This window comes from Diabrotica undecimpunctata, chromosome 6, assembly GCF_040954645.1.
Source record: "Diabrotica undecimpunctata isolate CICGRU chromosome 6, icDiaUnde3, whole genome shotgun sequence".
NCBI lineage: Eukaryota > Metazoa > Arthropoda > Insecta > Coleoptera > Chrysomelidae > Diabrotica > Diabrotica undecimpunctata.
The window spans coordinates 82,334,400-82,347,469 of NC_092808.1; the positions used below are offsets into that span (position 1 = coordinate 82,334,400).

Below are 13,070 nucleotides of genomic sequence, written 5' to 3' on the forward strand. Positions count from 1 at the left end.
TCCCAGCACGTACCCGCCAGGAGATTTAAGAGTGGTAGAGGAGAGATCCTCGGCGGCGACCTGTCTACGTGCAAGGTAGAAATTCCTCTGCCTGCGTCACCTATCCGCCTGTGGGAGGGGATAACGGGTAGGTGAGGTAATTGCAACACAGGTACTACGGGGAAGGTGGAGCCCCACGAAACGTGCCTTGTGTACGTGGCGTGGCACCTTCATTTTGGTGTCGGACGCGTAGGGGCACTGAAGGCGCTAACGGTCGTATGCCGAAAGGCCAGGTACATCTATTACACTCCAGCATTGTGTGAGTAACAATGTCGGAATATTCGTAGTATAAGCTTTCTTGTTGTTCCACTCTTCTTGTCATCTTTCCATTGATCTTTCCCTTTCTTCTTTTTTTTTATAGCTGTTGTTAAATGCTCTCTTCTCTCATAGAGATGTCTCTTTTCTACTGCTAACACATGCAGAGGAACACAATCCGTGATAGTCCACAAGGCCGCCGCACATACAGTCCTGTAGGCGCATTGTTCATTGGGTGCGTCTCTATTATTCATTTTGCTTTTTATAGAAAACTCCTGAGGGATGTTCCGTCTATTTGTAATGGCTGTATTAACTACGGCGAATTTAATAGTGTCCACTAGACGTACAGCGGTAAAAAAACCTGTCAAAAGCCACAACAACATTATCAATAGGTATCGATTCACATAGCGTTTTTACTACACTTTCACCTAAAGTTCCATCAGCTTGTTCAGCTTCCTTTCCAGAGTAAACGTTAAAATCATATGCGTATCCTGTCTTAGAATCACACCTGCACCATAGTTTTATACCCCTTTTCACTGGTTTTAGAGGTACGTATTGTTTTAGGGACGACCGACCTTTGAACTTCACCATACTCTCGTCGATTGATTGTCTAGTACTGTCGGTTCGATACATCTGAAATGTGAACTTGAAACAGGAGAGCAGTTCTTCTACATAATATATCTTACTGCAATCTTCGGGTTTCTTTGGGCCATTGAAGTAAAATTTGGAGAGAATGAATAAGCATCTGTTTTTTGATATTGCAGTACTTATCGTTTTATTTCCGACAGATGGATGCGAAGCCCAGTAATGTCTCAGTTTAGGCACTCTGTTCTAGCACATTATTAAAATACAACCAATAGTAATCATTACTTCACCAGCATCAGTAAGCGGTTCAGACTTTCCTTCTTTGCGATTATACATTTTAATTCTCTCGTTGGTACAATCCGCAATAAAAATAAACAAACTTCGAGGGAATACTTTCAAGAAAATTTCTAGACGTGACGAATTCATATTAATTGATTAATCAACTAAACAAGGTATTTTAGGAGGAACAGCAAATCTGAGTTTATGATCAGCTTCGACTAATGTCCATACCATAGGGAGTTCTCTTTTCTTTTCATTGATAATGGCTTTCTTACCTTCAATTAAATCTTCCTCATCTGGCAAGCAAGTATTCTCGTCTTCTTCCTTTTCGGGAGAATCAAATGAAGACGTATTTGATCCATCTGATGAGCGAGTGTGATCTTCTTCATTGTCAGGACAATCATCTGATGCCATATACGACTCATCAGAAGAATGATCACTGTCGTGGAATAGGTCTTCTTCGTCGTCTTCTGAAGATATATTAGATTCTGCATCTATGTCATCGCATGAAGATATGTCGCTTATATTATCAGCCAGTTCTTGCAATTCCTTTTGAGTAAGCTTTCTTTTTCTTGACATGCTAAAAAAAACCAATGGTATATAAAAGGCACGTCCAACAAACCCAGTGGGACACATAAATTCCATGTGATTGCTGATGTAAGTTTGCCAATTTACAAAAGTAAACGAATCTCAGATTAAGGTGTAGAATAATTACATACACTAAACAACAAACTTACCTTACGATTGTGTCGAAAACAAATTGTTTTAACTGTAAAAACGTCGAAAAGTAAGAACCACGTGTTGACTGCGTTGTACTTACGAACGAACTGAGCCATCCAACGTTGCCAATATCACTTTAGTAGAGAAACATGTGCAGTGTAGTCGATAAACTTCGATATCGAAGAATATAATGTAAAACGGGACTTATTTGGAACATCAGGCAAATTGAAACTGTCGCTGTCCCACTGGATCCCAAAGGGTTAAGGAGCGATGAGCTCATTTTTATTATAATTATAAAATATTTCCTAATTTTAATACACAATTATAGTTATACTTTTTTCTTGGACAAGCTGTAAAAAAACATTTTGGTTTACTATTGGGTTTTTTTTATTTATTTATGAATATATTAAAGAGCAATGATTAGGTATGCTTATGCTTAGAAGAATTATGTTTTTATTATAATGTAATTTAGGTTATTATTGATTTTTTCCTTAGATCAAGTAGGACAAATTCAGCATATTGTGCTGAATCTTTGAAAGTTGTTCTAAGGCAAAAATCAATTATAACCTAAATTTGTTTCTTTATTTTTCACCTGAGGTTTAATTTTTGTACATTTTCATCAGATGACTCCTGTTATATTTCGATAAGTTTGTTTTAATAATCTATACTTGACTTTTTAATGTTTGTACAAATCAAAACTTTTTAATTAATAATAACAGTTTAGACCTTATCATAAAACAAACTGGAAATAATTATTTGGCAACAAATAATCTGTAAATATTTCCTATATTGGTTTATTTGAACTGTATCTTTGTAGTAAATAGAATGTTTATTTAGGAATATAAAATTTTTTTTCTACTACTATAGCAAGTCTCAAAGTCCTAGCTTTACTTAATTTTACTTAGTACTGCAATAAAAAAGAAAAGATGGACCTATACAAAACAAAAATGTTTAAACATAAAAATTTGATGCTTATGGTTTACCAAGTAAAAACGAACAAAAATATTTTAATGCTAAATTCTCTACACTCAAATATTATTGAAATAGACACACATAAAAAAGAAACCGGAAACCCTTACCTACTACAACCACACAAAATATAGAGTAGACGTTGAAGATCAGATAGCCAGATAGTATTCATCCAAATCAGCTTCAGGAAGATGACCGTTGCAAGTTTTTTAAATAGTTTAGTTATGGCAGGATAAATGCTTGGATTCTATATAAGAAAGTATCCGGCAGTCAAATATCTAAGCAAAATTTCTTACTTCAGTTAGCAGAAGAATTGCGACAAGATCATATGACAGGACAACATCAACGGATACAAATCCAAGGGGTACAACAAAGCAAACAAATAATAAACATAGGCAGTGCCAAACAGGGAACTACAACAAAAATAATCCAGCAACATTGAAATTTGTCATACATGTAAAAAATTTTGTGTGGGTCTTATACAAGCAAAATTGAAAAATGTTGCTACTGCATAAATTGTACTTAAATAATTAGATAATTTGTTTAAATTAACTAAATATTTTTGTTTCCGTTAAGAATTTCTAAATTTTTCTTTACGGGTTTTTCTTTGCCAACATTAACATCACCAACTGATATTTCCAACTTTTTTATTAAAACTAAACCAAATTTACAATGCTATGTATTCCGCCATTCTAACCCCTTTTCTTACCACCTTACTCCCCTTGTCCCCTTGTAGTTGCAACCTAGTCTTACAGGTTGCAACTACACACTGTTGCCAGACTGATCTAAAAACCCTTGGTTATACAAAATTAAAAGTCCTAAACATTCCCCCCACATTGAAATAACAATTTCAACATAAAGCTTAAACATGTAATAACTGAAAAATAGAAAATTGTAACATAACCAACGTTCATATATATATATATATATATATATATATATATATATATATATATATATATATAAAATGAACACTTAATCACTATGATTGTTCTGGGAGAGGACACAGTTTTAAAATAGAACGTTTGTATTCTCCCAGTTGAATTTTGACCAAGACCACTCGCACATTTCCGTCTGGACCACAGAACAGTTTCTTCACTCTTCCTAGTCGCCACTGGGATGGAGGCAGATTGTCCTCCTTGATGATAACCAACTGTCCAGTTTGAAGGTTATTGGAATTCTTCATCCATTTTTGCCTTTGTTGCAATTCAGCAAGGTACTCACTCGACCATCTACTCCAAAAATGTTGATGTAGCATCTGTACATGTTGCCAACGAGACAGATGATTCACTGGTATCTCTTTAAGACTTGGATCAGGAGCTTTAGTGAGTTTGCGTTCAATAAAGAAATGGGAAGGTGTTAATACCTCAAGATCGTCAGGACTAGAGGAAAGAAGGACCAAAGGACGGGAGTTTAGAACCGCTTCAACCTGTGCAAGAAGAGTACTAAATTTCTCGTATTTAAGAAGAGATTTAACCAAAATTCTCCTTAAATGATGTTTACATGATTTCACGGCCGCTTTCCATAAACCCCCAAAATTTGGAGCACGTGCCGGAATAAATTGCCATTGAATTCCCTCATTACCTAACGTATTACTCATTGTTTGTGATTCCTCTTCCAAAAATTGTTGTAATTCTTTTAATTTAGTATTAGCCCCAATATAATTTGACCCATTATCTGAATAAATTTTAAGTGGTTTGCCCAGTCGTGCGACAAACCTTGCTTTTCAGGCTTTGCTGGTTAAGTCTGATACCACCTTAAATAAAGTGCTTTAGTTAAAACACACACAAAAAGATAAATATAACATTTAATTATTTGTGAACCACGACCACGTTTTGTCTTCATTGGAAAAGGACCTGCATAATCCATTCCCGTTACATAAAATGGAGGATTTACTTCTACTCTCTCTTTTGGTAAAACTTCCATAATTTGCTCCAAAGGAATAGGTTTGCATCGGAAACATCTCACACAATTGCGATACACTTTCCGTGCTATGTTTCGTCCTCCCAGTACCCAAAAATTCTCTCTGATAGTACTTAACAATTGCTGCGGGCCACAATGCAGCAACCTATTATATTCCATTTCAAATAACAATATGGTAAACCTGTGTTTAGCACGTAATAATCGAGGGTGTTTTTGTGAATAAGGTAGGTTTGTCAAGTTTAATCTACCCCCCACCCTGAGACATCCTGCTTTCTCCATGAAAGGATTCAAATTAAGAAGACTTTTCTTCCAGGGTTTTCCAGTTTCCAGTGTCATCATATCCGCTTCAAAAATTTCTTTTGGTGATACCAATACCAACGCATCCATAGCTTTCTCTAATTCCAAAGGAGATAGTGAACTGGTTACATCAAAATTTCTTGATCTGATCTTAAAGGCACGGATGCGTTCTGTAGATGAACAGAAGGCACATTTTGAGCACATAAACGAAGTTCATGTGCTCAAAAAAATCTCTAAAATCTAAATCAGTTAATAGTGCTCATCTAAAATTTATACAAAATATTACATATACATATTTGGCTCTAAAAACTCCGAAAATAAATAAAAGTCTTGTAAAAGTCTGCTAAGATTTCCTTGGTGACTGCTTAAGAATTTAGAGAAGAAAAATATATGGGTATCATATTTTGTAAGTGAGGATAATAAAAGTTCTGAAACTATTTTCTTGTGGCCAAAGTTAAATATTGTATTTATTAGGTTAATTAAAATTCGGATATTATAGTATTAACTTAGTTTTCTCAGGGGATTTTAGGTTTTTTACAAGAAATTTATAAACATGGATAAATATATGTGTTTCTTGATTGATGGTTATAACACGACTCTTATCTTAAACTAACAACTAATCCCGTATATATTTTATCTAAGTTTTGTGTATCAGATATCAAACACTCCTTGTATCACATACACACATAAGACCACTTGACATCTGCTAGATTCACATGACTATTCTATTCCTCATACTTCCATCATAGGCGTGATGGTAGGAATTATGGGTTGTTATTGTGTCCCCCTTGGCATTGAACTCGTTAGAGGAAGGACCAACAGAAGATGTAGGTTTCTTCCTGGGGTGTCCTAGTCTTCGTCTTGGCACTACGGGAGTGGGAGCTTCAACATTATTGAGGTTAGCTTATATAAGAGTGGATAAGTGGAACACACCAAGAGTAGTAGAGGTGCCCACTCCATAAAACTAGTATCTCAGAGGAGATACCACTTGCTTTATTCTATAGGGTTCATCTCTATTCGGGTAGAATTTAGCTGTTTGACCCGTTCGACTTGTTACTAAGAGCCGTTTTTTGGCCCACACGTCTCTCAGAAATTTTTTTTGTCTATTTTGGGCGTTGTCATGCTTCATCCTTGATTTATGCCACGTTTCAGTCATGCTTTTAGGTATGGAATTATCTGAGGTATATAATTATCTGAGGTATAAAATTTTCAGATTCCACAACTTGGCGAATATCTCGATTAACTTAATCTAGAGTTCGCAATTCATGTCCGAAAGTTAAGTAGGCAGCGGTTTGTTCTATGGGCTCGTTCCATACTGAGTTCATGGAAAAATCTAACTATTGGTATCTTCTCAGGTCAAGTGTTATGTTCAGTTCCTACAAGCATAGCAAGTCTAGGTTTTAGATCTCCACTCTTGCGATCTATCATATTAGCAGAACAGTAATAGAGTGGAGTAAAAGTCTGTTTATCTGTAAAACAAGGCAAACTTATTACATTACGTCTTACACGAACTGCACGCCATTATCACTATTAATTTTTCGGGATAGGCCAAATCGCGCAAATATCTCCACTTACTTACTAGACCTGTCTTCGACTATCAAAATTCAAAGTTCACCTTTTGATCCTTTAAGTAACACTCCAAATAAGTCAGAGGCATATACAGGGGTTTGTAACAGTCCAACTGGTTTCTAGTTAGAGGCCGTATATCTTTGTCTCAGACAATCTGGATATTTATCAATATAATCAGCGACACAAATTACGTTCAATACCATAATGGCCCGCAGTTAGCGCATCATGATATTCCTTTATAATGGCTTTATGCTCATGTGTGGGTACTACTAAATGAGCCTTTTCTTCGTCTTCTTCTGACAAGTAGCGGTAGAGTACTCATTGCGTGAGCAGGTATCTATGATCTGTCCATTTTACGAAAAGGCATCCGTAAGTAGAGATAAATCCTGAACGGTGACACAAACGCAGTCAGCTTATGCGACATTAACTTGATGATATCAAGTAATAATTTAGTAGGATCTATTTTATCTGTTAATTGTACATTAACTACCGTTGTCAATACTGTTTTTACTAACGCTATTAGCAAATTTTACAAAAATTTGTTCTGAATCGTGTCCTTTATGACCTAATATAATATGTTGATGCGTAAAACGGGTCTAGGTTGAGGTGAAATAAATGTATCTACGGCAGAAAAACCTTAAGAGAATGCTTTCGTATGGCTACAAACTGGACAGTGCTCTGATAAAACCTGGTTTACCACAACCGCAATAAGTTAAAGGGTTGTTTAAGCTATTGTTCAGTGATTTTGAAGTAGGTGCTCCGACGGTAGCAATAACCGTAGGGGTAGTAGAAAACCTGAAATTAAAATCTTGAATATGTTGCCTGTGTGAGTCTATTTCAAAGAGGTAAAAAGAAATAAAAATAAGTAACTGTGTATTTAGAATTTATTATTATTATTTTGTTTTGAGAATGAATTTCGAAGTGAAAATGGAAACTTCAAATAAACTTATTTTAAAATAAAATTGTGGCTTATTTAAAAAAAAAATAGTAAATTGCAAAAATTAACAATATATCCAAATTACTGATTCGTTCAAATTATCATATATGTTGGTTATGATTGGTTTGTCTTAACTAAAATATGACTGTGGTTGGATATTTTGTGTATTTCTGACAAATACAGCATCGAGAGTCGTCCCATACCTTGTAGTTCCTTCCTTTTTTTTTTAAATTGATCATGCGCAATAATAATTTTTCCTTTATAAAATTTAGCAGTGTTTCAGCTTCTTCGGATGCAAGATTGACGTTAAAATAATTCACTAATGTATAGGTGATATTTATAAATATATTATATAACGTGCACGCAAGCGCGAATACCGTACTATTTCTCAACATGTATTCGTGCTGGCTTTACACGTATTTTATTCGTACGTGTCGTGGCGCTATAGAGTAATACAACGCTAGTATAGAAACTTCGCTTTAAAAGAAAGAACTTATTGGATATAAAATTGGACAAAAACAGTCGCAATACATTACTTTATGTTGATAAAATCAACGGTATTATTATCTTAAACAATAAATATAAAATTTGTATGAAAAAAAGCCACAGGATAGAAAAGGTAATATAAAAAATTCTGGTGCTTAAATAATGCTAAAGACAATAAAAAAAACTATATATTAGATACAACACATATAAAAAGAATAATAAACACGTACTTAAAAAGTGGATACTGGTCAAGTAAATCTCTTCACGAAGATGTGTTTGCATCTCAACCAATCAAATTCACAATAGGGGCCTTACATTGTCTTGTTAAAGATTTTAAAAAGGTAATCTCGTTAAAAATGTCGGGTCATGTGAGTTTATAGATATAAAGTTTGATAGCACCTCATGTATGTCTCTTAACGCTAACACTGCAAGAGAAAAAGGTATACCACCTTTCATGATCAAATGATTTGTCGCTCATTATAAGAGTAGCAAAAGGTTGTCCTACAGGACAAGTCTTATTATATTCACTATAGTTGATAGTGATTAACGATCTTTTAGCAAAGCTTAAAAGAAATTTATTCGTTCTTTGGGCTATGCAGACGATCTAGCTGTAAAGGTAATTAAATTAAGTTTAAGAAAATTAAAAAAAAAAAACTATATATTAAATACAACACATACAAAAAAGAATAATAAACACGCACTTAAGAAGTGGATACTCATTAAATATATCTATTCACAGATAACACTTTGCATCTAACCAATCAAATCCACCATATATGCCTTACATTGTGTTGTTAGAGATCTTGAAAAGTATCTAGTCAAAAAAGTGGCGTTTTGTGCGTTCAAAGATACAAAGTTTGATAACACCTCGCTGGAGTCTGTTAACGCTACCACTGTAAGAGAAAACGGTAAGATACCTTTAATCATCAAGTAATTCGTCCGATCATTATAAGAATAGCAAAATGCTGTTCTCAAGAAGTCTTATTACACCCACTGTAGTCAATAGTGTTTAACGGTCTTTTAGTAAAGCTCAAAAGAAAGTATCTCCTGCTATGCAGGCGATGTAGTTAAACAGTTAACAGTAAGCATGACAGTATTATTTTTGATTACGTGGAAGCTGTTTTAATCCTAGTAACTACTTGATGTTCGAAAAAAAGGACGTTCGGTAAATCCTAATATAACGACACTTATTTTATTTATAAATAGGAGGAAATTTACAGTTTAACTTCCGACCATGGATGGAGTAATACAATCGTTCTCAGAAGAGGTTATGTATCTCGAATTTATTCTTGAAGAACATATTAAGCGGAATGCTAATCTTGGAAATACCGCCACTAACGTAACGAGGGCTCTTTATACGTATCGTAGGCTTTGTCGTAAAATAAGAAATTTGAACCATAAAATGATCTATTAGTCATATATAACAGTTATCTGACAGAAAATTACTTACGCTGCTCTGTTTGGTGAAATTAAACAATACAGAAAATACAATGATACAATTGCAAAACGAATAAAAGCAGTTGTACACATATAGGTGTAAAGAGGTTCGATCTAGAAAATGATTTTATGCTAGAAAGGGCGCAGAATCTAATACCTGACGCAACTGACTAAGTATCTAGAAGTTTTGAGGGTTATATCAACTCAATCCGTGAAGATATCTACAGACATTACGTCTAGAAAAAAAAATTTCAAACTGAAACTAATCATAAAGAAAGTTAGTTGAAACAAAACACAATAGATTATATCACATTAACTTTTATATTAAACGAATAAAACTCAGAGAGTTTTATCACCAGGATATAAATATTCGTCGGAGAAACTTCTATAATATTTCGAGCAAAAGTATCGATTTATGTGTTCAAGAGTGCTTGAAAAAACGCCTCAATTCAGCCAAAATATTTATTGCATTGGAAATAAAAACAGCATATCCATTATTGTTGGTAATAAGATTGCTAATCGTCTTTGAGTACATATTTACAAAAAATTTGTCTGTTCAACTGCTTCTTTCCAAATACTTAATAGTGAGGTTTCAGTTATATGCCCAACAGGGAGTAACCATTAGACTTCATAATACCGTTTGCAGTTAGACCAAATGAAGGGTACAGGGGAAAAACAGGCTAAGTCACATTGTATGATTTTAAGATAAAGCAATTTTAAAGTTCAAAACGCTACAAACACTAAAGTTTTTGAATTCAGAATTTGTTTTTTTTTACCATTATGTCTCTAAACTATCTGAGATCCTTAGGTTAAAAACTGAAAGCAATTAAAAATGTTTTTGATATAAAAATCAAGAAGTTATTGATAGTTGGTTCTGACTTATCCCGTTTTTTCCCTGAATGTTTAACAATTTTTTTTTAAGTATATTTTTATTGTACAAACAATTTTACGTCTTCAAAAATAGTTAAACTAAATGAATTATTATAAGAAAATAACAAGATTGTTTCGATTATTTTAAAAGGTTTTTTCACCGAACAAAATAAAAAATGTCCCCCATATTCTTAATTAATTGTGCACCAGTGAGTTAAAATAATCCTGAGCTTCTTTTCCACAGAACTTTTTTAAACTTTGCAAGTTAGCAAATTTTTGCGCCGAAATTGGTATTTGACCTGAAGCAAAAAAAATAATAGTGAAACTAAATAACAGTCTATGAATACAACTTTACCTGAGTAAGATATTTCATGAAGAAGAAATTGATTGTTACTCTCCAAATTTTTGATAAAGGTAGGTTTTCTATCGATTACAACTGCACAGTTCCATGCCCCACTATATGTGTCTTTATACTCGATTAACCTAGGATGTTTTTTTGAAACTTTTAATTGGCTTATTGATTGAATTAGAAAGTTAGCTTTTTTCTTGTAAAGTTTATTTACATGTTCGGTCCACTTTCGAAAAATATGTTGATTGTCTTCTGAAATATGTTCCACTACAAAGGGTGAAGGTTTGTTCCCGGAAGATTGAACGAGATCGCATAATTCCTTCACTGTTTTAATTCTGGCTTTTTGATTAATGATTCCCATATTCTTATCATTTTTCATATAAGAATGACCTCTAATAGGAAAAGTTACTCTTATAGAATCAAACCTTTTTTGATGGTGAACAAGATTATGCAAATAGCGGAAAATGGTGTAATTCTTGTTTTGCCCACCGCAGGAGTCACAAAACAATTCCAGTTCCCTTATGTTTGAATCACAATAGGTATATACGAAATGATTCAGTAGAAAAGCAACATCATCACTACCTTTTTTAGCAATGGTTTCTGGGTACACATAAAAGATACTTCTTGAGTCAGAGAACATGTACGTTGAACATATAAATGGACAGCTGCCTCTTGTAGTATACATCATTAGTAGGAATTTTGGGAATTGGAAAATTTTTACCAAAGTCTATGCAGATTGACTATTTTACGTTGGATTTACGACTTAAAAGCTTTTATTGCTTTTTCATTGAATAAAATGATTTTGATTTACTTAAATGAAGATCATGTAATGTGTTCAGTTGTTTAATTTTAGTTGTTATGTCTTCCTTAGTTTGATCAATTTTTTGGTTTTCATTTAGAAACACGTGTACAGGTTTTTCATTACCTGGTTGTTTTTCTTGCTTGAGACATTTCATTTTAGCTAGGTATTCATCACATATGCTGCACGTGTCTGTGCGTGGGTAACCAAAAGCTTTGTTAAAATCTGTAAATTTCGTATGATACTTCGCTGTCGGAATGCATTTTTTTAAACATTTTCCACATTTTCTTAACATTGAGTTCTTCGGGTAAATATTTCTTCTGAGAGTCGTTGGTACTGCAATGACTTCCTGTTTTTAGATGATGATATATGCTCTTTAATTTTATAACGAGTATCATCACACAGTTTTAAGGGTCTGTTTAAGTGTTTTCCTCTTGTGTCGATTGGAGGCATGCCGGTATTTTTTAAAGATGTGAGTAAATACTCAATTCTACATTTTGTGATGCCGTGTAAAGCTACAAACTCATTTCGATAAACTGCTACTTAATTAAGTTTGTTTTTATGTAAATATCTAATCTTATAAAGAGCTACAACATCTCTTAAACGAGCATTTTCTTCGTCCAGCCGACGACGTCTATTCTTAACTGGAACAATACTAATGAGTCTACATAAATAGGAGTTTGGTTTATCGGTAGACTCCAACAGATTTAAAACTTCTTATAATGTTTTGCTAACCCTCTGCTAGAATCTTTTTAGAGCACTGTAAACGTTTTCAGTTACATTCCCTGCCAATTTCATGACTTTGTAGCCTAATTTTTTTATTCATATCTGTTAATCTTCCATGTTTGGGCCTCTTTTTGTAGAAAACACCATCGGCGTATCCTCGCAATCACCTAAGTCACTTTTCATGCTAGAACAATGTTTCCAACAATGCTTAATAACGAACAACTTGAATAATACCGACAAAACTGAAAAAAACTATTACAACAGCGATACGTGGCACGAACAATGTTTCTAACAATGCTTACTAACGAAAAACATGAATAATACTGACAAAATTATAGAAAACCATCACAATAGCGACACGTAGCACGCTAACGAATAGAAGTGAGAAACTCGACTTAACTAATTAAAGAGGTTATACTAGCTGGTTAAACTTTAGGATAGCACTGATGATGGAATAATTATTCCGAAAACGTTCTGTGATGTAAACTACATTTATTTTACATATTTTCAATTGTCACCAGAAGCACGTGAAAGCCAAACAGGGTCGTACTGATATGTATCATATGATTTTTAATTTCTTGAAATTTAATTATTAAATCACAATTAAACTAAACTCTAAAAAATAACACGACCAGTAAATAACTTAACAATAACTATAACATAAATATAACACAATATATTAACTTAAAAATCAACACGATACAATTTGAATTTAAACATGCTGGCAAGTTTGGATCTGCAATAGGTACATTATATTTAATAGCCTCTTGACGAATGAGATGGCGAATATTAACACGTGCGTTTGTTGACAGATGGGAATTTGCTAAACG

The 13,070-nt window shown here is 33.7% G+C and overlaps 2 protein-coding genes across 2 annotated transcripts; both read right to left on the reverse strand.

Annotated features, from left to right (window-relative positions):
* Positions 1 to 3,829: 3,829 nt before the first annotated feature.
* Positions 3,830 to 4,447, reverse strand: LOC140444504 (uncharacterized). The gene has a single exon (XM_072536263.1). The coding sequence runs from the start codon at positions 4,445 to 4,447 to the stop codon at positions 3,830 to 3,832; it is 618 nt and encodes a 205-aa protein (XP_072392364.1).
* Positions 4,448 to 4,587: 140 nt separating this feature from the next.
* On the reverse strand, positions 4,588 to 5,271 carry LOC140444505 (uncharacterized). The gene has a single exon (XM_072536264.1). It carries the CDS (start codon positions 5,269 to 5,271, stop codon positions 4,588 to 4,590), a length of 684 nt encoding a protein of 227 aa, XP_072392365.1.
* Positions 5,272 to 13,070: the final 7,799 nt, after the last annotated feature.

What these genes read in the sequence shown, in the direction of transcription:
- LOC140444505 (XM_072536264.1), bottom strand. Translation starts at nt 5,271, where the DNA reads ATGTGCTCAAAATGTGCCTTCTGTTCATCTACAGAACGCATCCGTGCC.
- LOC140444504 (XM_072536263.1), bottom strand. Translation starts at nt 4,447, where the DNA reads ATGAGTAATACGTTAGGTAATGAGGGAATTCAATGGCAATTTATTCCG.